Source organism: Drosophila sulfurigaster, chromosome X, assembly GCF_023558435.1.
Source record: "Drosophila sulfurigaster albostrigata strain 15112-1811.04 chromosome X, ASM2355843v2, whole genome shotgun sequence".
In the NCBI taxonomy this organism is placed as follows: domain Eukaryota; kingdom Metazoa; phylum Arthropoda; class Insecta; order Diptera; family Drosophilidae; genus Drosophila; species Drosophila sulfurigaster.
In genome coordinates this window covers 5,304,521-5,326,820 of record NC_084885.1, presented here as the reverse complement: position 1 = coordinate 5,326,820, position 22,300 = coordinate 5,304,521, and the positions used below count along the sequence as shown (strand labels likewise).

The following is a 22,300-nucleotide window of genomic DNA, read 5'->3' as shown; positions in this document are numbered from 1 at the left end:
CGAGAAAAATAAAGACATCGTAATTATCGCAAAGATCACTCTCATTTGCATGGCTTGCGTTTGAGTATGTGTGTGTGTGTGAGAGAGTGCGCTTGACTGACCAATAAAAACACACGCACACAAACACGAAGCGATGGTCAAAAGGAACACAAACACACACATACATATGTAATGCACATGCAGTTGCCAAAAATGCTGATAGAGTCAATAACAACAACAACGACAACAACAATTACTCTAATGATGGCGGCCATTTCTCTGACAGCGGCAACTTAATAAATGTTGCTACTAACGCTTAAGGCCAGTTACTTTTTACATAATAAAAAAACACAAACAAAGCTCAACTAAGAAAAAAAAAATACACGCACACATTCATATAAACAGATGTATGTATATACTATATTCAAAAAGAAAACTATAAAATTTATGCTCATTGGCCGCAGCGAGTGCCAAAGCGCGTGCCAAGCTATGGCGACTTTGACGTTGTCGACAGACAACATAGCAAGAGCCTCTTAAATTTTGCAAGCTGTCCGGCGTCGTCCGCTGCCCCTTCGTACACCCACCCACCCTTTGGCTCTTCACGACCCAGCGGCGCGTGTGTTTGCATTTTGCTTCCGTTACAAATGGCACAGCAGACAAACAACAACAACAATAAAAACACGCACACACACACACAATCTAAGAAAATGCTCCCCACACATATACAGCATAGAGTGCCAAAATCTTACAACCCAGAAGACAAAATAGAAAATTGAAAACTATCGCCTGTAAATGCGATGGTGATGCGCAAACTAAACTCTAGTCGCACAGTTTGTCCATGCAAAACTTTTGAACACGATAGTCTGGCGTTTGTCTGGCTTTAGAAGCCACTTGCCTGCCCATTGGGATGCCTGAGAAACACAGACACGCGCCCCACTACATAGACAGCGTCAGCACGCACGTACGCCATGCAATGCGCTCTCTCACCACTCGCGCGCTCTCGCATTCGTTCACTCTCTTTGTATCTACATACTATGTATGTATGTTATTCTCTTTAGTGTAGTGCGCTCTTTAACTGACTGTGGCGCTCGGCTAAGCCGACGTCTACCGCTGCTGCATGCTGTTAGCTAGCTACTTCCGTTTGTACGTACTATGTATGTGTATGTGTGTGTGAGTAAGATGCCGCCGGGCAGCGAGCGTTGCCGAACCGAAGTTAGTTCGAACATCTGTGCTCGCTGCCGACGTCGCTGTTGTCAGCGCTCTGCTGGTGCTTGCTGCGATTTCATTCAGTTTTCAGTTGTCAGTTTGTCAGTTCACTTCGAACGCGAGAACTGTGCGGACGTGCAAAGCGGCAGAGCGGCGAAACAAACGACAAACTGAAAAACGTTCGGCCTAGTAACACAAAACAGTAACGGCAAATAATATACAGAGTAAAAAAAAACACTCCACGTCGTCGCGCTCTTCTCTTTGCATTCTCTTTACGCTAAAAAACTCGCAACAAAACTTCAACAGGCGCGCTTACAACAAATATAAAAATAAAAAAAACAATAATTTTGCTAAAACAAGACTTTGTTTGTGTCCTTAAAAAACATAACAAAAACAGTTGCATTGCTGCCCACCGCGCGTTCCAAATAAAATTAACTTACAACTACAAATCAAACACAAAAAACAATCAGCTGGGGAAAAGGTGAAAATCAAGAAGAAGAAGCAATTATCCAATTTTCTGCTGCCCCTGGAAACAGTTTTATTTTTTTTTTGTTTTTTTGTTGCAATTGTAGTAAACAACAAGTAAAAGTGTGTGTGATTTTTTTTGTTATGAAAAAATAAAATTGTTCTAAATTCAAAAGTCCTGGATTATTTTGAATTTTGAACTCACGCAAGAAACAAAAACAAAAGAAAGACAAACGTGAATGCAAAAGCAAAGTGAAATCTTACACAGCAGCAGCGCAGCAGCAGAGGAGGAGCAGCGCACACACAAACAAACACACACATGCATAAGAAGTCATTGCAAAAGTTTGCTTCCTAAAAATTGCATTGCAAACTAAGAGAGCGAACACGCTAAGAGAGTAAAGCAGTGTGAGAGAGAGGAGACGAGCATATGAACGATTTGTAGTTTACCTTGTGTGGTTGTTGGTGTGCAGTTTGAGCAATTGCAGCAGCAGAAAGAAGAAGAAGCAGCAGCAGACCAAGCGAAGCTGTGAAGAAGCAATACAAGAAGAAGCAGCAAGACAACTCCAAAAGTTATTTCACACACACACACACACACATTGAAAGAGACGCTCGCTCGCACAATGACCTTGCCAACAAATACAAATTCGAACGGCGGCAGCGGCGCTGGCAGTGGCAGCGGCAGCGACGATGACTCGGACATGTTTGGACCGCCGCGCTGCTCGCCACCCATTGGTTATCATCACCATCGGTCACGCGTTCCAATGATCTCGCCAAAGCTGCGTCAGCGCGAGGAGCGCAAACGCATCCTGCAACTGTGCGCTCACAAACTGGAGCGAATTAAGGACTCAGAGACGAATCTGCGACGCAGCGTTTGCATCAACAACACCTATTGCCGTCTCACCGACGAGCTGCGACGTGAGAAGCAATTGCGCTACGTTCAAAATCTGCCAAAGTAAGTCATCAGTCATTTTATGAAATATACCAAAAATAAATATACTGCATTAAGTCTGTGTGTGTATGTAGGAGTGAGAGAGCGCACGTGTCTCTGTCCGTCTCTTGTTAATTTGCCCACGCATTGCCCTTTAAAAATTGTGCGTGTGTGTGCGCAACCTTCAAATGTTGTTGCGGGGGCAGTACGACAAAACCGACACACACACACACACACACACATGCAGAAAGGGCAAAGTGCGTGATCCCAAAAGAGAGCACACAATTATGCGTTCACATCAAATATACGTCATCATCAGCAGCCTACGCTGTGATCAATGTAAGAGAGAAAAACAAGCGAGAGAGGTTTATTTGAAGCAAAGAGAAAAAGCGCAGCAGACAATCGCAGAGTTCTTTGTCTAGGTGGAGTATTGTGTTGTCGCTGTAGAAGAGGGGGAGAGAGGGGGTCAAATATAAAATGACGAAATACAAATTGCAAGTTTGAGAGAAAGACGGCAAGTTCCAAATCATTTGCGAAATACAAATCAGTAAATGAAAATGAATTATATGACATTTATTTTATAATATTCAAAATAAATATATTAAGTGTATAATAATAAAAAAAAGGTACAAAAATAAACATTGTGATCTAATTTTAAAAGTGCAATATTTATTTTAATAGTTGCATATGTAAATATCAGAGAAAAACTGAATTTAAAATAATCATTAAATCAATTTTAGTTTTCATATATCGTAGTCCAAAAAAAAAAGGAAACGAATGAAAATAAACTTGAGGTTTATAAACGGATATTTCCGTTGAGGATGTTGTGGTCAAAAAGACAGACAAGGAGGCAACTGCAAGTACAACTACAGTGTACACTGGATATAACGACTTATTAACATAGTTTAGTTTAGTTGTGTTGTTCAATCAGGCCAAGCGCAAAGCAAAGCAAAGCAGAGATACTCAAGAGACATTAAACAACAGCAACGATACAAAATACAAAGCGAAACTAAAGAGACAGCAGCAACAACAAGAAAAAAAGGTAGACAGACAGAAATACTGAGACTGAAAGACAGACAGACAGACAGAGAGACAGACGGGCAGCGAGGCAGCGACGAAAATGTTTGTGAAAGAAGGGCGTGTGGAAAGAAGAGGAAAAGTAAGAGGCGCATTTTGTCAAACGAAACAACAACAACAACAACAAAACGGGGTGCGATAAATATTAAAATGCAGTTCGCAGCGAGATTTCGATTACAAATGGCAGATGAAATCGATTGCAAATTATCGTCAGACAATGCGATAAATGGTTGAGTGTGTGGGGTGTGTGTATGTGTGTGTGTGAATGGCGAGTCAATAATCAAGTTATTGACGCGTCAATCAGCAAACCAAATCAAAAAAGACAGGAACACAAAAAAATTAAACAACCATAAAACGGCAACAACAACAACAACAACAGCAGCAGCAAAATACAGTTGGGGAACAACCTTCGCTGTGTTGTGTGAGCAGAGATACAGACGGGAGACGGGGCGATTAAAGAGATAGCGACGCAGGCAGAGGCAGAGGCAGCGAAAACCAAAAGAAATCAAAGCAAAGAGCTGTAGAAATAAACATATGTGTGTGTGTGTGTTTTTATGTATCTATCTATGTGTGTGTGTTTGTGTGTGCTAAAAAACGTTGCGCTCGTTGAAATAATCACGTTCCACTTGCAACAAAAAGCAACCATAACAACAACAACAGCAACAGCACTGAGATAGCCAGCAATGTTTGTTGCTGTTGTTGTTGTTGTTGCTGTGTGTGTTGTGCACCTCTAGAGTCGCTCTCCACGCTCTTACCCCCTCTCCTCGTCAAGCATTTCGTATACGCCACATGTTCATACAACACACACACACACACAGTAATACCACAAAGTTGAAGCCAGCACATGCCAACAACAACAACGGCAACAAGACGCAACGTAACTAAAACCTTCAGACTTTGCAAACACATATACAAACATTGCTCGCACTGACACACACACACACACTCGCATACTTTACGTTTATAATTATTTTTAGCCTTGCGAAGTTGCTGCTAGAGTTATTATAATTTTAACACAAGAGCTGCTTTTTTTTCTCTCTCTCTTTTCGGATATTGCAAATTGTGAATCCTCGTGATAAATAATCGTCGAAGAAGCGCGCGTGTGTGTGTGTGTGTGTGTGTGTGTGTGTGTGTGTGTGTGTGTGTGTGTGTGTGTTTTTTAGTAATTGTGTATTTGGGTTTGTTGTTGTGTTTGCAAAAATCGCATGCAATAATTATATGGTTATTCAATGGGCAAAAGTCCGAATGGGCTATCGGTATCATGTAATCGCTCTTTCGCTCTCTTTAAGTGTTTGCTTGTATTGGTGAGAGAATGTATTGGCCGCTGATCATCATCGACAGCAGCAGCCGCAGCTTTGTTGTTGTTGCTTTTTCTATGCTGCCTTATTGCAATGTTTTTGTCAATGCAATTTTTGTGCTCTCGCTCTCTTGCGCTTTCGTTTGTGTTCGGTTTGCCGAAGTGTGTAGCAGCCGAGTCCCTACGAGCTCGTGGATCGTGAGAGAGAGCGAGTGGTAGTGGAAGAAGGGGGTGTTTGGGAGGCTTGCCTTACGTATTTGTATCTAATAATTTCAATGCTTATCAGCAATAGCAGCAAATTGTGAATACAATTTATTCACCTTAATTAATTGCAGAAAATTGTGAAATTTTGTAATCGTAGTGAATTCAAAGCTACTACTTTGTTCGCTGTTGTAGTTGTTGACCGACCGTTAAATAGTTTGGCACACTGTGCGCTGCTTTAGGTAGCTGCTGAGAATTTATTATTGTTGTTGCTGGTTTGTGCTTGCTGCTTGCAGTCAGTCTATTTAATTGTATTTCTTCGCTTCTCTCGCTCTCTCTCTGACTTTGCCATTTGTTTTACCGTTAATTTGTAATCAACGAAGCGGCGGCTGCTGCTTCAGCTGCTATTTGATTTGTGTTTTTGCCTCTTATTTTTTGTTTTGTATATACATATGTACATACACACAACATACATAAATTTTTCAATGTGCTACGTACGCATGTTGCGTTTACGTGGAACTAGCAAGTAAGCAGAGCTCCCCTTCTCCCCTTGCGCTGCCATATTTAGATAACGCGTTCAACTGTCATCTGTCATTTGTCTATGTGTGTTGTCTATGCTTTTGTGTGTGTGTGTGTGTCTAACGTCGTTTGGACATTGTCCACGCTTTGCCTTTCTTTTTTTTTCGCTTCTGCTGCTGTTTCCTCTTTCCTCTGTTGTGTTTCACTTGCAAGGAGAGCAGACAAACGAAATGCCGTTACAGACATACTAAGACACGGTTGAAGTTTTTTTTTCGTGTTTTGCGCGCACCCAAAAACTTAATTCATCGCAATAGCAGTTTTTGCTTTTGGCTTTTGATTCGCTTCTTCTTTGGCTGCCATCGGCTCGCTGCTGCGCTGCCGACGTTGCTGTTGGCGTCGTTTCGTGCGCTGCGTTTCCGTTTTTGTTTTTTTTGTTTTTGTGTTTCGCTTTGCTTTGTTTGACATGTTTTCTCTTGACGTCGCAAACGCCTGCATAAGCCTTATACGTTTGTGTGTGTGCTTATTACTTTGAAGTTTTCATGCGGCGGCAACGCCAATCGATAAATTAATTAAAACACAACGATAAATGCATAAAGGAGAAATTTATGAACAATAAGCAGCGCGGTGACTTTGTCACTCATTAGAGCGTATTTCTATATGTACATATGTATGTGTGCATTCTGAATATGCAAGAAATTGGCAACAAACTCGTTATCGATTTGCATTTATCGGTGACGAGTTGAATTTTGTGCGACGAAAACAAAACAGCATCAAGAGCATAACGCTTATTCAATTGCTTACTGCATCCTAATATTATCTACTATTACATTCCCCTCGTCCACCCCCATCTATTGCGTCTCTTCCACCTCTTTAGCTCTTTGCACACATTTTGTAACCCACCGCCGCCCCATTTTCGTTTTGTTTCGTTTCGTTTAGTATTATTATTATTTTTTTTTTGCTGTTGCTGTTGCTGCTGCGGCGTCGTAATAATTCGCGACTACGACGACGTTTTTATAGTTTTTTCTGTGTTTCTGTTATCTTGGCTGTGTGTTTCTATTGCCTTTTGTTGTTATTCGTACGTGCTGTTGCTGCTTCTCTTCTTCTTGTTGTTGTTGTTGTTGTTGTTGTAGTTGTCATTCGTTGTCGCGGCTGCTGCTGAGGCTGCTGCTTTTGTGTGTTGCGCATCTCACATCTATTCGGTAACGACGATTGCACCACAAGCAAAGCAAAAGCAGCAAGCAGCGAGCAGCGATTGCCGCCTACTTCAGAGGGAGATGGCGAGTGATTGAATGTGTGAGTGTCTCTGTGTGTGTGTGTGCACAAAGGGGAGACGACGATGGTCGTGTGCCATTTGCATTTAGTCTCTCTGTACGCGTGTGTGTGTGTATTATTCTTGTTGTTGTCTGGGCGCGCATTTAAAATATCTAGAACAATTAGATTATACAATTACTTGATTGAAGCATATGCTGATGCAGCTGCAAGTGTGTGAGAGAGAGAGAGGAGAGAAAGAGAGGGAGAGCTTTAAAGTCAATAAAGAATAAATGAACTGCAAAGAAATCATTTGTATTTAAACTTGTTATTATGAAAATAGTTTTATATGAATGAGGGGAAATCAGGGGGAAATGTTAGATTAAATGCAGAAAATTAATAATTTTATGGTTTACTTGAAAATAAAATGAATGAAATAAAAGAATAGTTATTTCGTGATAAGAACACAAAGTATTAGCAAATAACTTGCATTTTGTAATCGTGTTAATCAAATTTATGATCAGTCAGTTATAACCCTAGAAATTTCGCATCGATGATTAAACAGTTTTATTATATTCTTCTTCTTCTTCTACTTGTTAAACACACGCGTGTGTATAATTTTTTGTTTTTTACTTATTTTTGTGAGAATAGTTGTTGCTATTTGTGTAATTGCTTATCAGTCACATATTTAACAATTAAAGGCAGATAAGAAAGCGAGAGCGAGATAGCCACCGCGTAGACTGTGTGTGTGTGGTTGAAGAACCGCAACGAGTGCTCTTTAAAAAAGAAGAAGAAAAAAAACAGCTTTCAATTGAATTTGCATGGGGCAAAGCAACGCGCATATCACACGAAGCGAAGCGAAACGAAGCGAAGCCGCCACAACCAACCCAAGTCAACACCATGGCAGATGGGCTAGAGGTTGGCTAGTGTAAGAGGAAGAGGTAGAGGGAGATGGCTGTGTGTGTTTGCTGTGCTTGCACATCAAATGAAGTTGTCTCCGACATACGCCGCCTCCTGCGGCTCTGAAGCAAGCGAAGCGTCGTCGTCGTCGTCGAACCCCCAACAGCGAAAAGCGAGAAGTGCGCGTCCTACATTCGCGACTTTATGCCGCCTGCTAGCCAACCATCCCTCTTCCTCTTCCCCGCTCTCACGCTCTCTCTCTCTCTCTCTCTCTCTCTGTGTGCTGTGCTGTGGTGGCCCCCTTTATGTCTTTCTACTGCTTCTACTTTTGTGTCCCTTGTTTGCCCCCTTCTTTGGCGCTTGCACTTGTTCGATTGTGCGACATTTTTTTTTTTCTTCTGCACGTTATAAGCTCCAAAAGGGTATTATAAATGTATGGGGAACAAGAAAATAGCCAACATTTTAAAGTGTTGTGATCTAACTTTGAAATCCAAATTGAAATTTCATTAGTTCATGATTTTCCAATTATGAATTTCTTAATTGTTTCGCAATATTTCCTTGATTTTGAACTTAATTCTATTCCTTAATAATCTAATAGTAACATATTTCAAGACATTTTTCGGTTGCTTTGGCCATATTGGTAATTTGCATACTCCGCCGGGTATTTGACAGTCAAGCACAACCTCTCTGTTTGCTTCCTACTCATTATTTTATTTAACATTTTTGTTGCTGCTTCTTTATTCCACTTGCAGTGTAGCGCAGTGCAGTGCAGTTTTCTATTTTCCTAAATCTCTCCTCCTTTTATGAGCCTCTCCTCCTCTATCACTTTAGTTTACTTGCAAGTTTTTGGGCCATATTTCTCGTAACGCAAATTATGAAATCAAAAACAGCCTTGAACTCGAAACAATACTGATCCAGAGGAGGAAAAAAACCGAAAAAAAACTAGATGTATGTGAAGTGAAGAGCACGGCACAGGTGAAGCGCATAATATGCTCCAATTTCCATAAGCAATCGGCAATCTAGATGTGGGGGAGGGAGACAAACACACAAACAAACCATACAGTGGGTCGTGGGGAGAGACAGAGAGAAAGAGTCGACGACATATTTCGCCATACAACAACGGCGGCCACGGACCATCGAAAACGTGCGCAAAACGAAAACACAGATAAGACAAAGAGCAAAAAAAAAAAAAATCAAATCGCAGCAACAACAGCAACGCTTCAGCTTAGCCAATTCTCTCACTCTCCACTCTTCACCTTCGTCGTCACACACGTTTGCCATTGGAGAGTGGACAATGTACCGTTTGCTTATCGGTCGCATGCCATGCCATACAAATGCAAATACAAACACAAACACAACAGAAGAGAGATACGTACACACACACACACACACACTTGCAGTCACATTGCGCTGCTTGATGCTTTGCTCAATGTCAGTTTGATGGCGTCCCAAAACATTGACAAAAGCTTTATTACTATTAATTGCTGTTGTCAAAGAATAACTTAAAAGCATTGCGAGAGTGCGAGTGTGTGTGTGTAAGTGAGAGTGGCAAGCAACGTCGCGCGCTCTCTTTGATGTCATCGTTGTTGTCAAAGTAGGCAAAGTGAAAAGTAAAGCTTTAATGACTAAGAAATTGCAAACTTTGCTACAGGATTGACATAATTATGTATGCATGTATGTCTGTGTGTTTATATTTTACATAATGCGCTCGCAACTTTTGCAGTTGGTAACTCTTATTTTTATTTTGGGGTCATTTTGCCACTTGTGCAATGACTGTTCGCTGCGCTCTATGCTTTTTGGTCAGTTTTTCATTTACTATGTTTTTGGTTTTTGTTTTTGGTTGCCTGACGCGCTGCGTTTTACCCTTTTTACTTGCTCCCATTTCCCTGGTTCGTTCAACAATGTTCAAGTTAACAGTCAACAAGCAATAATAGCAACACACAGCAACAACAACTTGACTAACATACTTTGTTCGCCTCCTCCCCTCTCCACTCTCCCCTAGCCCCCCATCCCACACCGCACATAACGCTGCTTGTGCTTTGAGTTACCGTTTGTTGTTGTACGCTTTCTGGTTTTTGGTTTTGGTTTCTATAAAGCTTCAGAGCGCGATTTGTGTTTTTTTTTTGCCGCTTCTTCGGCGTTTCATTTCGTTGTGTTGTATTTCTTCGTTATGTTTTTTGTGTGTTTTGTTATTGTTTTTGTACAGATTCCTCTACGTACTTTCGCTTTTTATTTTTTTCGCGCTCCCCTTTCTCTGCTCTTCTCCCCTCTTTGCACTGTGTGTGTGTGTGTGTGTGCTCTCCTCATGCACCTTGCTTCTCTGTTGTGCTCTGTGCCATTCTTCTTCTTGTCGCTTATTGTGTGTGCGTATGTTTGCGTGCGTGTGTTTGTTTGTGTGTGTGTGTGTGTGTGTGTGTGCTGCTTTTTTTTCTGCTTTAATAGTGAACATTGACATGCTTAGCTGCGCATTTTAATGCGTCGCTGTCGCCGTCGTCGTTGCCGTTGCCGTTGACGTCGTCGTCCCACTCTTGATGGCTTTTGTCTTCTTCTGCCTTCGCTGACTTAATTCACATTTTTTTTTTTTTTTTGCTGTTCAGCTTTTTCTTCTCTGCTGCTGTTGTTGCTTTGCTTCTTCAAACAGTTTGCCATATTGACTGTCGACCAACTGTCTTGACTGACTGACTGACTGACTGAAGTCGCAAGGTGGTTGAATGTGCTGCTGCTGCTGCTGCTGTTGCCGCCTGGGGCGGTGCCCCAAGGGGGAGGCGGCGCAGGCGTGTCAGTCGCTGCTTTTATTGAAAGAGAAATTAGCTTGAAACTTATTTCGCTGCTGGTCGCCGCTGCCGCTGCCGCCGACAACGTACATCGTACATCGTATAACGGTGCGCACAGTTGGCCCAGTTAATTAAAGTGCGACCCACGGACAGACAGACAGACAGACAAAACAATTCAGCACAGCAACAGAGCGAAACTGCCTTCAAAACTGACAACGATAAAATAAAGCAAGCAATATGTTATCGATAATTGCCATTGCTTATTGCTTATCGATAACTCGTACTCATTAATTTAGTACTGTGCAAAGATTTTACAACAAATTTTAACTTTTACAGTCACTTTCATTTTTTTTTCTTAATATTTATAGATAGTTTAAATCTATTAATTAATCTGTAAGATATTTCGGCTGTGGTTAATTACTTGTTATGATAATCAATTTGGTGTTTATCGAAGGGTGAAGAGGGGGGCAAGTAGCATTACAAATATACACACACATGAGTGTGTGTGTGTGAGTTGTGTTCGATTGTCGCACAGGTTTTTCTCGTATTTACCTTTTTTATACAGTTTTTTCCACACGTAACTAACTTTCCCTACCACTTTCTCTCTCTTTCTCGCTCGCTCGCAGAACCGAAAACAGCAGCACGACGGAATTGGCGCGTGAGAATCTCTTCCAGCCCAACATGGACGACGCCAAGCCCAACATGAACAACAACAACAACAAGTCGTTATATGGCGATAATAATGTCGCGAATGCCACAACAGGACAACAACAACAACAGCAGCTGCAACAACAACAACAACGCACCATCTGCTCCATTGAGAATCATCAGTCGCCACATCGTCCCAACTGCAATACGAACAACTCCTCCTCCTCCTCCTCGTCATCCTCCTCAGCGTCCTCAGTGTGTTCTGTCTCGTCGACAGCGGCACGCAAGCGCCATCTATCGAACAGCAATCTGGTCAACGATCTGGAGATACTCGATCGCGAACTGAGCGCCATCAATGCCCCAATGCCGTTAATTGATCCGGAAATTACCCAAGGCGCCGAGCAGCTGGAAAAGGCGGCGCTTTCCGCTGCCCGCAAGCGATTGCGCAGCAACAGCAGCGAGGACGAAAGCGATCGTTTGGTCCGCGAGGCTCTCTCACAGTTCTATATGCCGCCGCAGCGTCTCATCTCGGCGATCGAGGATTGTCCGCTCGATGTTGTCGGCATGGGCATGAACATGGTGGTCGGCGGTGGAGGAGCAGGCGCTGGCGCCACCAATTTGCTAGACGGCAGCGGCAACAACATCAGCAGCAGCAAACGCATCAAGCTGAGCAGCAACGTTGGTGGGGTGGCAAGTGATCATCTTGATCTGGTCGATTTCGATATGAATCAGAATCAAAAGGACTTTGAGGTGATCATGGATGCACTGCGTCTGGGGACGCCAAGTCCGCCGAGCGGCGCCAGCAGCGATTCATGTGGACAGGCGGCCATGATGAGCGAATCGGCGAGCGTGTTTCACAATCTTGTGGTCACCTCGCTGGAGACATGAAAGTATCAGTAAGCAGTAATGCAGTAAGGCAGTAAAGCAGGTAGCACAGGTGCAACATGCTCCACAAAAAAGAAAAACCAACAACCAATAATAAAACAAAACAAACAAAAATTTACAACAATTTCAAAACAAGACAAAGAGCAAAGAGTTTTTAGGTTAAGTTTTTTAGTCGTAAGTTCTAGCATCTAAGCCTATAGTTTTAGTCTAGACTCAAGCGGGCAGGGAACATGCGGGGGGTAAAAACGTAAAAAACGTTTAAAGTAAAAAGTACAGTTGAAAAGCAAAAAAACAAATACAACACAGGTCGGTCAGTATTACCCAGCTATATAGATCGTATATACTCTATATAGTATATATAGCGAGATATAGCCGACTTGCTGCAAAACGCGTCTCGCAAATTGTGTACAAACTTTGTTTGTTGCTTTGTTTAATTCTATTGTATTGTATTTTTTTTATACACATATATATTTATTAGCATGTAAGCGAGAGGAAAACACAATAACAAAAATCAAAGAATTTGTAGTCAAAAAAAAACAAAAACCAATCAATATCAAAAACAAAACAAAACAAAAAAAAAATACAAAAACAGTGAGAGCGCCAGACAAAGACAGCAACAGAGCACTTTCAGTTTGTAGGGTGAAGAAGGGGAAGAGGGAAAAGCGCCCGCGACTCAACTTCCAATTTTGCACATTCCAGGCTTTAATACTCGCGTCGTGTGCGCTCGCTTCTTCCCGATCGATAGGCAACGTTTATCGATTACAAACACTGTCATTTGCTTGTTGCTGTGCTTCCAAATCCAAATCCAAAACAAAACAAAAGTGAAGAAAAAAATGTCAACAAAAAAGAAAACAATATATATCGAAAAGAAAATCAGTTCCTGCCGCTAAAGAATTTTCCACGTTTCTTTTCACTTTCAGACAGAATTTTTTTTTTTTTTTTCTTTTTCCAATTCTGCTAGTCACAAAAAGCAAACGCAAAAATCGAAGAGGAGTTTTTTATGATGGGGATATGATGATGATGATACACTTTATTTGACTCGTCCCGCATTCGCTTCCAAGCAAATTCCAATTCGAATTCCAGTGAAGCATCAAAATGAAAAGAAAGAAAAAAACATGAAAAATACAATCCAACAAACAAAAAAAAAAAAAACAAACTGTGATCGTAGGTCACGTCGCACCTATTAAATAGAGAGATTTTTGTTTTTAGTTTTAACAAAACGGGCACACTCTTTTTTTTCGATAACTGGAAGCGAATGTAGGCAAGGATAACGGTTTCATTTTCCTTTTTATATACAAAACAAGAAATTTTCTAATTTGCTACAAACTTTTTGAACTACTGTGCACAACAACAACAACAAGAACAAGAACAAAACAAACATTTGTAACAAACAACAACAAAATGAATTAAATAGCAATTAAAGAAAAAAGCAAAATAAAAACATACAAAAAGTGCAATTAGAATTTTTTAAAATATTGACGCAAACAAAGAAACAAAAACAAAAAAAATGATGAAAGAAAGAAAGAAAATCAACAAAAGTGCATTCAAAAGAGAATTATGTAAACAAATAAAAATATAGTATTTAAAAACAAATTGAACATAAATGGGAAAGCAACAACAAACAAACAAACATCAATTTAAGGCAAACAACAAAACAAAAAAATGCAAAAAAAAAAATACTACAAAAACAAAAACAATTTTTTTCTTCGAAAAAAAAAAAGAAATGGCTGTGATAGAAATTTAAGTTTTTTGCTTAAGAGTTATAAATACAACAAACAACAAAAACAAAACAACAAAATCAAACAAAATGAAAAGAATTCAACAAAAACAACAACAACAAAATGATGATCTATGTACATATACATATATATTATCAACAGCATTTAGTATTAGTAATCAGAGAAACAGAAAAACGAGAAATAAGAAAGCTACAGTCGAGTGTGCTCGACTGTGAAATACCCGCCACCTATTTGTAGAGAATACACAAATGTGACCAAATCTTAAATAACTTTCCAGTTAACATTGTCCGATTCGTAACAAACTTTTTGCAGAAACCATTGAGCATGATACAATTATAGAAGGTAGTCTCGTCGTCGTTTTTAGCGCAATTAACCCTTATGCAAAATGACATTTTGTAATGTATGCCGTAGACACGGATAGAATAAAAACATTTAGAGAATTGGAGAATTCTCATATACATATATTATTAATATTGTTCATAAACAATTTACATTTTAAAAATATGTCAAGGAGACATTTATATTAACTTCAAAATATGTAAATATTAACATCATCGTCTAAGGGTTAATGCGCATTTCATTGTCGTCTCGCTCACACTGCTGTGCTGAGATTCTTTCACTCGCACTCATTGTCAAGATTACTAGGGTACCAGCTTTTGCCGACAAGACTACCTTGTATAATTGAATCATGCTATTGAGATTATCGTTTAGCACGTTATTAACATATTTCTACCCCACATAGCGTAGCGGGTATATACGAAGCGAAGAACAAACGAACGAACAACAACAACAACAAAATAAGCAAAAGTTGCAAGCCGAGCTTCAAAAAGAGCAATAAGAGAGTGCCTCTCTCATTTTCCCTCTCTCTGTCTCTCTCTCTCGCACGTCTCTAGTATGCAACTTTCGCTCGCAGCTTTCATTGATTTTTATATATATATTTTTCGCATTCGCGCATTTCTCTATCAAATTTGTAAGCTTTCGTTTGTGTTTTTGTTTTGGTTGTTTTTCGGTTTCATTTTGTTGTTATCCCGTTTTTTCAGCTGCAGCGCCAAAAAAACGCCTCAAAAGAGAATATAAGAGAACAAAGAAAAGAAAACAAAACAAAAAAAAAAAAAACAAAAAAAAAACCAACACAAACTTGATGCCTGTTGGCAAATATTACCAACTAATTATTATTAATATGTAACTATCATTATCATTATTATTATTGTATTTTTTATGATGATACTTTGGCGGAGCGTCGTTCCAAAGAAGTCTTCTAGCCTAGTTAAACTTTACACACACACACACACACACATACAATCTAGTATATACCATACACATTATTCGCATTATTATTGATATGATTATTATTATTTAGTATTGTTTTGATTGCCAAAAAAAAAAAGAAACAAAAAACGTAAAAACAATGATTATTATTAGTGGCAAAAACAAAGCTCATTGCTTAAGTTTTAAGCTTAAATTTTAAACAATTGTATCGTTAACAAAACTGCAAAAAAAAATGCCGTACATCATCATAAAGGCTTCTTTCCCACTATACAAATTTTGAGAATGTGAAAAGATGATCATAGTGGAAAAGACAATTATTGGAGTCTTTCCTTTACCATTAAATCTATTAACGTTTTTTTTTTTGTCCTATTTTTTTTATTGTATTATTTTATTTTTCGTGTTTAACTAGAAAAATTTTAGACGTACTACATATATTATTATTATGATGATTATTATTATTATTATGATTATTATTATTATTATGATTATTATTATAAATGCTTATGACAATTATATTTCCATTTTAGTTAATATACATATATACTTTATGCCTAGGAGCAATTCTACTAAGCGTTCAGAGCTACAAAATAAATTATATACAAAAAATGCAAAAACCATTATTTTATTTTTCATTATTATTTTTTATTAGCTACGTATGTACGTTTTCTTTGTTTCAGTTTTCAATTCTTTAGCAACCAAAAATAATGATCAATTCTATCTGCTGGAATTTCCATTACACTTTGTGAGCAAACCTTGACTTGAGCTTCGACTAAGTTGGCAGCGCCGTCGCACATTTTTGTGTGTGTATATGTACATATGTATGTGTGTGTGAGAGTGTAACTATAGTGCATGCGTAAGCAGCTTTCATAACCTTGTTCAAGTGTTGTTACTCTTTTTTTTTTTAATTTTCTGTTGCTCTCTCATGAGATCATCCCCGTGTGCTATAGAAATAATATTTTCGGCGATTTGCTTAGCTGAACTGAACTCTGCGTGGTTTTGCGACCCAGCTCAGGGTTATGTCTCCACTGCTGTATTTTTGGGGGTCAAACACACACGCACACACACACATACAGTATGTCAAGAAACTCTTTACACACTGAAAAAAACACATATTTTTTGACTTTGCATGCAAAAATAACGCCTTTAGTTATTATTTTTCAATTTTTTTTTAATGCAGATCTATTATTTAGCAAATTTCAAATTAGTATGTACAAAAATAAAAACAATATAACGAAAGGGAAAATTTTAAATCAACAAAATATTAGTTTACACATTTTTGACACTGTCAAGAAAGTGTTTACACACTTTAGTTTTCGATTCTGCTTTGTTCTATTTTTCGGAAAAACTGTACTTTATTGTTATCTATGCTTCTGCACTATTCGCTATTTTTGCATTCCTTTTCATTCAATTGCGAAATCTTGCTACGCACTTGTCAAAAAGCTGATTTTTAAATTATTTAACATGTCTGGAGCTGGTTTGACTTTTGACGTTACCCAATTGACTTATTATAGTCACAAAATTGGAAAATCTGTAGCTTAGCTAGTGGAGCTTATTGGGGTATCCCAAAAAATAACTTATAATGCTCCAAATCGAGCCGAAAATGAAGACAAACTGCAAGCAAAGTGTGGAAATGGTCGAAAATGGATATTGACGAGCGGGCAGACCGCCTTATTATGGGCATGGTTCGTCAAAACCCCCAAATTTTGATCAGAACCCATGCCAAGGAGTTGGAAGAAGGGTGTGACACGGTCAATTCACATGAAACCGTCCGCTAACTAATTCTGCGGAACAAATACTATTTTCCCAATTTTACTGTCAGAATGATGTTGCGCTGATGTAAGGCTGTTAACGACTTGCGTCATACTCTAGTTGGTCCATCATTGTAGTATAGCATTTTTTTGGTTTGGACATAGAGTACGACGTCATCCCAATAGTTGTCCGGCGTGATCCTCATGTTAAAAGCCAAAATTTAAGCGTTTTCAACATTTACTTTCGAAAGCAGCGGCTTCTTACGCGCAACCGTTTCAACGGTTGAAAAGTGTTTGCTCCTCAGAATTAGTTAGCGGACGGTTTCATGTGAATTGACCGTGTCACACCCTTCTTCCAACTCCTTGGCATGGGTTCTGATCAAAATTTGGGGTTTTGACGAACCATGCCAATAATAAGGCGGTCTGCCCGCTCGTCAATATCCATTTTTCGACCATTTCCACACTTTGCTTGCAGTTTGTCTTCATTTTCGGCTCGATTTGGAGCATTATAAGTTATTTTTTGGGATACCCCAATAAGCTCCACTAGCTAAGCTACAGATTTTCCAATTTTGTGACTATAATAAGTCAATTGGGTAACGTCAAAAGTCAAACCAGCTCCAGACATGTTAAATAATTTAAAAATCAGCTTTTTGACAAGTGCGTAGCAAGATTTCGCAATTGAATGAAAAGGAATGCAAAAATAGCGAATAGTGCAGAAGCATAGATAACAATAAAGTACAGTTTTTCCGAAAAATAGAACAAAGCAGAATCGAAAACTAAAGTGTGTAAACACTTTCTTGACAGTGTCAAAAATGTGTAAACTAATATTTTGTTGATTTAAAATTTTCCCTTTCGTTATATTGTTTTTATTTTTGTACATACTAATTTGAAATTTGCTAAATAATAGATCTGCATTAAAAAAAAATTGAAAAATAATAACTAAAGGCGTTATTTTTGCATGCAAAGTCAAAAAATATGTGTTTTTTTCAGTGTGTAAAGAGTTTCTTGACATACTGTACATACATATACAAATGCAAAGCACTGTGCCATATGCTCACATACCAACGCAACAGCAACAGTAGAGTGAATGGCAGACAGGGAGAGGAAGAGATAGTGAGTGCGCGTGAGAGCGAGAAGGCAACAACAATACAAATTGTTCCGTTGACTGATTGCATTTCGTTTTGTTTTGAATGCCAAATTTCAAAGCTTGCTTCAAATTTTGTTTTGTTTTGTTTTTTTTCGGCAAGCCAATAAGGTGAGGGAAGTCGGTGAGTTTCAGTTTGCGTGGTTGGCGCGAGTGCGAGCGAGACAGACAGAGGTGGGTGGAAGAGGAAGGGGAGCATTGTTTGGCATTGCCAATGTCGACTGTCGTTCAACGACACGATGATGAGCTTGAACCTTTAACAAAACGGAATAAAATGAAATTCAAAAATAAACAACAAGTTTGTTGTGTGTTCGCTAATTAGCTCTTAGATGCTGCCAATGATAATCGATATCGATTAATCGAAACGATCTTAACGCTCGCTTCAATCTGTAGTTTTATTTTGATTTCTATGCTTTACTTGTTTTGTTTTTATTATTTCAATGCCCGTATCTTCCAATTAAGCATTCCATTTCCAAAACAAACAAAAATAAATAATAAAAAATAATACCAAATTAATATTCCAAGCTTCCAGCTAATTTGCTTCCTTTTTGAAACTATGTTTTTGACACACACACACACATACACAACACTAAAATAATACCTCTTAATCTATGGACCAGTTTTATGACGTTTTTCTCTGCGTAAATTTACTTGAGTTTTATTAAGTAAACCGGGAAATAAACCAATTAAAACAACACAAACACATACATATAAACAAACAAACACTTGCTTATTAGATGTTATCATCGATAACGTCGATATCAGCAGCTATCGATGCCGTGTAACTATCGTGTATATCGTAGAAAGAAACGTTTTTCTTACTTCCTTTTTGATGATTACGTTTACGTTTAGTATGTAGAAAGAAGCGCAATGAATACTCACTCATACATACATACAAACAAACTTACATGCTAGGCTAAGTGCATACATACAAACATACATACTATATACAACAAATACATACATACATACATACACGCATACATACATACATACATATACAACAAATATATATACACATCGTAGTTGTAGCATAATAACGATGACATTTAAGGATACATAAGTGCTTTTTAATGGAATATATAGACCGCAAACAAAAATAAAATGAGAATAATGAACAAACATACTTATTATAAGAAATTATTTGTAAAATACAGCAACAAAAATGAGGAAAATAAGTAAAAAGAATGAAATAAAAAGTGCATAATAAAACCGAACAAAAAAATACATTCTTATATACCATATATGAATATGTATTGCACATATACACGTTTGAACATGCACGTGCATGTGTGTGCAGGTGCAGGTATTTATATGTAGTATATCAAACTATATATACAACAAAACATATATACACCACATATATATAATTGTACGTATTTATTATGAGTTGCTTTTAGTGTGATAATTCTTAGTAAAACGACATAAGAACATTTGCAAAAATAAAATTGATACCAACCAAAAAGAAGAATCGTTTAATTATTTTGGCATTCTCAAATACAAAGTTATCGATTTTATCGATAGCTTAGAAGCTCTTTCTTACTCACTTCTGCAACTCTTGTGGCATCGATAAATTTAAAAAATCAAACAACGGCATTTAGTTAAAAGTTTTATTTGTCTGTTATCGATTTGGTGTTCAATATGCTGCTGATCCTTGGCTGCATGGCGCTGGCTGGAATACGCTGTCGCAGCTGAACAAATAACTGGTTGGACACGGTGGCGCCGCAACTGAAGATCCACTGTAACCACCACCGGATGATGATCCTCCGTAACTGGACGCCTGAGGTGAGCCCAACAGTGCATTAAGCATACGAGCGTATCCCGAGGATTGGGGCGCTGAATAGCTTGTAACGGACGGGGCTGAATATCCAGAAGACTTAGGCGCTGAATAGCTTGGCGCAGCTGGTGCTGAATAGCTTGCAGCAGCAGGCGCAGAGTAAGATGGTGCCTTAGGTGCTGAATAGCTTGGAGCAGCAGGTGCTGAATAGCTTGGAGCAGCTGGAGCCGAGTAAGATGATGCCTTGGGTGCTGAATAACTTGAAGCAGCTGGAGCTGAATAGTTTGGAGCTGCAGGTGCTGAATAGCTTGGGGCTGCTGGTGCTGAATAACTTGGAGCAGCTGGAGCCGAGTAAGATGATGCCTTGGGTGCTGAATAACTTGGAGCAGCTGGAGCGGAATAGCTTGGAGCAGCAGGTGCTGAATAACTTGGAGCCGCTGGAGCTGAATAGCTTGGAGCTGCAGGTGCTGAATAGCTTGGGGCTGCTGGTGCTGAATAACTTGGAGCAGCTGGAGCCGAGTAAGATGATGCCTTGGGTGCTGAATAACTTGAAGCAGCTGGAGCTGAATAGCTTGGAGCTGCTGGTGCTGAATAACTTGGAGCAGCTGGAGCCGAGTAAGATGATGCCTTAGGCGCTGAATAGCTTGGAGCAGCAGGAGCTGAATAGCTTGGAGCAGCTGGAGCGGAATAGCTTGGTGCAGCTGGAGCTGAATAACTTGGAGCAGCAGGTGCTGAATAACTTGGAGCTGCTGGTGCTGAATAACTTGGAGCCGCTGGAGCTGAATAGCTTGGAGCTGCAGGTGCTGAATAGCTTGGAGCAGCTGGAGCTGAATAGCTTGGAGCTGCTGGTGCTGAATAACTTGGAGCAGCTGGAGCCGAGTAAGATGATGCCTTAGGCGCTGAATAGCTTGGAGCAGCAGGAGCTGAATAGCTTGGAGCAGCTGGAGCGGAATAGCTTGGTGCAGCTGGAGCTGAATAACTTGGAGCAGCAGGTGCTGAATAACTTGGAGCGGCAGGTGCTGAATAACTTGGAGAAGCTGGAGCCGAGTAAGATGATGCCTTAGGCGCTGAATAACTTTGAGCTGCAGGTGCTGAATAGCTTGGAGCAGCAGGTGCTGAATAGCTTGGAGCAGCTGGAGCGGAATAGCTTGGAGCTGCAGGTGCTGAATAACTTGGAGCAACTGGAGCCGAGTAAGATGTTGCCTTGGGCGCTGAATAGCTTGGAGCTGCAGGTGGTGAATTGCTTGGTGCAGCTGAAGCTGAATAGCTTGAAGCTGCAGGTGCTGAATAGCTTGGTGCAGCTGGAGCTGAATAACTTGGAGCAGCAGGTGCCGAGTAAGATGATGCCTTAGGCGCTGAATAGCTTGGAGCAGCTGGAGCTGAATAGCTTGGAGCGGCAGGTGCTGAATAGCTTGGAGCTGCAGGTGCTGAATAGCTTGGTGCAGCTGGAGCTGAATAACTTGGAGCAGCAGGTGCCGAGTAAGATGATGCCTTAGGCGCTGAATAGCTTGGAGCAGCTGGAGCTGAATAGCTTGGAGCTGCAGGTGCTGAATAACTTGGAGCAACTGGAGCCGAGTAAGATGTTGCCTTGGGCGCTGAATAGCTTGGAGCTGCAGGTGGTGAATAGCTTGGTGCAGCTGAAGCTGAATAGCTTGAAGCTGCAGGTGCTGAATAGCTTGAAGCGGCTGGAGCAGAGTAAGATGTTGCCTTGGGCGCTGAATAGCTTGATGATGCAGGTGCAGAGTAGCTAGATGAAGCTGGAGCTGAATAACTTGGCGCTGCTGCTGGAGGTGAGTAGCTGGACTGAGAGTTGTAGATGACTGGAGGTCCATAGGCCTGCGAGGGAATAGCCTGGGACGAGCGTGAGATGCGATCCTCGACGTTGCTCTCCGGGATATTAAGATCCTCGAGTACCTCGTTGCTCTCGACGAAGTACTCGGAGGAGGAAGCAAATGCCACGAGGCAGCTGATGGCCGCAAAAGTTAAAAGACGCGTTCCGTGCATGCTCAGTTATCGGTGGGTTGGTCGAAACTATGCAAGAGCATGCGGTTGGATAGATCTTTTATGAGGTCGGAACCCTTCAGTCAGCAAAAAAACAAATTCTTAACGTTGTCAAATTGCGAAAGTCAAAATGTCGTTTTTTTTTATTCCATTGAGTTGGCGGTCTTGTGATGAAATCGCGGGTGCTCTAATTCCGCAAACCGTAAAACTAAGCGAATCCGATTATCGTAAACTCTACAACCACACAAATCGGTAAGCTTTAATCTATACAAGAATATTAAAAAATATTCTCCATTATTTTGCTGAAGTTTTCTGTTTAATACATTAACTCATCCAGTTTTACAATATTGCCCAGCGATAATGCTTTTATTGTAGAGTATCGTAATAATATATTTTGACATATGTCAGCATTTGAGGCGCAGACAAGTTGTGTTGGTAAGAAAAGTCCATGTATGTTTAATATCGTCGTTAATTGAGGTGCATGCTGAATGGACA

The 22,300-nt window shown here is 39.9% G+C and overlaps 2 protein-coding genes across 25 annotated transcripts; both read left to right on the top strand.

Annotated features, from left to right (window-relative positions):
* Positions 1–1,279: 1,279 nt before the first annotated feature.
* LOC133849130 (signal transducer and activator of transcription B) lies at positions 1,280–13,851 on the top strand. Its single transcript, XM_062285023.1, has 2 exons — positions 1,280–2,602; positions 11,221–13,851. Exons 1-2 carry the CDS (start codon positions 2,271–2,273, stop codon positions 12,128–12,130), a joined length of 1,242 nt encoding a protein of 413 aa, XP_062141007.1. The 5' UTR covers positions 1,280–2,270; the 3' UTR covers positions 12,131–13,851.
* Positions 13,852–19,621: 5,770 nt separating this feature from the next.
* LOC133848204 (leucine-rich repeat and immunoglobulin-like domain-containing nogo receptor-interacting protein 1) lies at positions 19,622–21,855 on the top strand. Of its 24 annotated transcripts, XM_062283674.1 has the most exons (7): positions 19,622–20,052; positions 20,101–20,124; positions 20,221–20,388; positions 20,437–20,652; positions 20,893–21,036; positions 21,157–21,276; positions 21,349–21,855. In XM_062283674.1, the coding sequence occupies exons 1-7, from the start codon at positions 20,041–20,043 to the stop codon at positions 21,553–21,555; spliced, it is 891 nt and encodes a 296-aa protein (XP_062139658.1). In that variant the 5' UTR covers positions 19,622–20,040; the 3' UTR covers positions 21,556–21,855. The 24 variants fall into 24 exon arrangements, 21 of the variants coding, with proteins under 21 accessions (XP_062139658.1, XP_062139661.1, XP_062139657.1 ...); XM_062283677.1 differs by lacking the exon at positions 20,101–20,124 and having other exon boundaries at positions 19,622–20,004; XM_062283673.1 differs by having other exon boundaries at positions 19,622–20,004; positions 20,101–20,388.
* Positions 21,856–22,300: the final 445 nt, after the last annotated feature.

Bases quoted from the DNA above. Each gene is read 5' to 3' on its own strand.
- LOC133849130 (XM_062285023.1), top strand. From the start codon at position 2,271: ATGACCTTGCCAACAAATACAAATTCGAACGGCGGCAGCGGCGCTGGC. The intron at 2,603-11,220 runs GTAAGTCATCAG...GCTCGCTCGCAG, and splicing joins TACGTTCAAAATCTGCCAAA to AACCGAAAACAGCAGCACGA.
- LOC133848204 (XM_062283662.1), top strand. From the start codon at position 20,041: ATGATGCCTTGGGTGCTGAATAACTTGAAGCAGCTGGAGCTGAATAGT. The intron at 20,389-20,436 runs GTGCTGAATAAC...ATGATGCCTTAG, and splicing joins TGAATAGCTTGGAGCTGCTG to GCGCTGAATAGCTTGGAGCA. The intron at 21,037-21,156 runs GTGGTGAATTGC...ATGATGCCTTAG, and splicing joins TGAATAGCTTGGAGCTGCAG to GCGCTGAATAGCTTGGAGCA.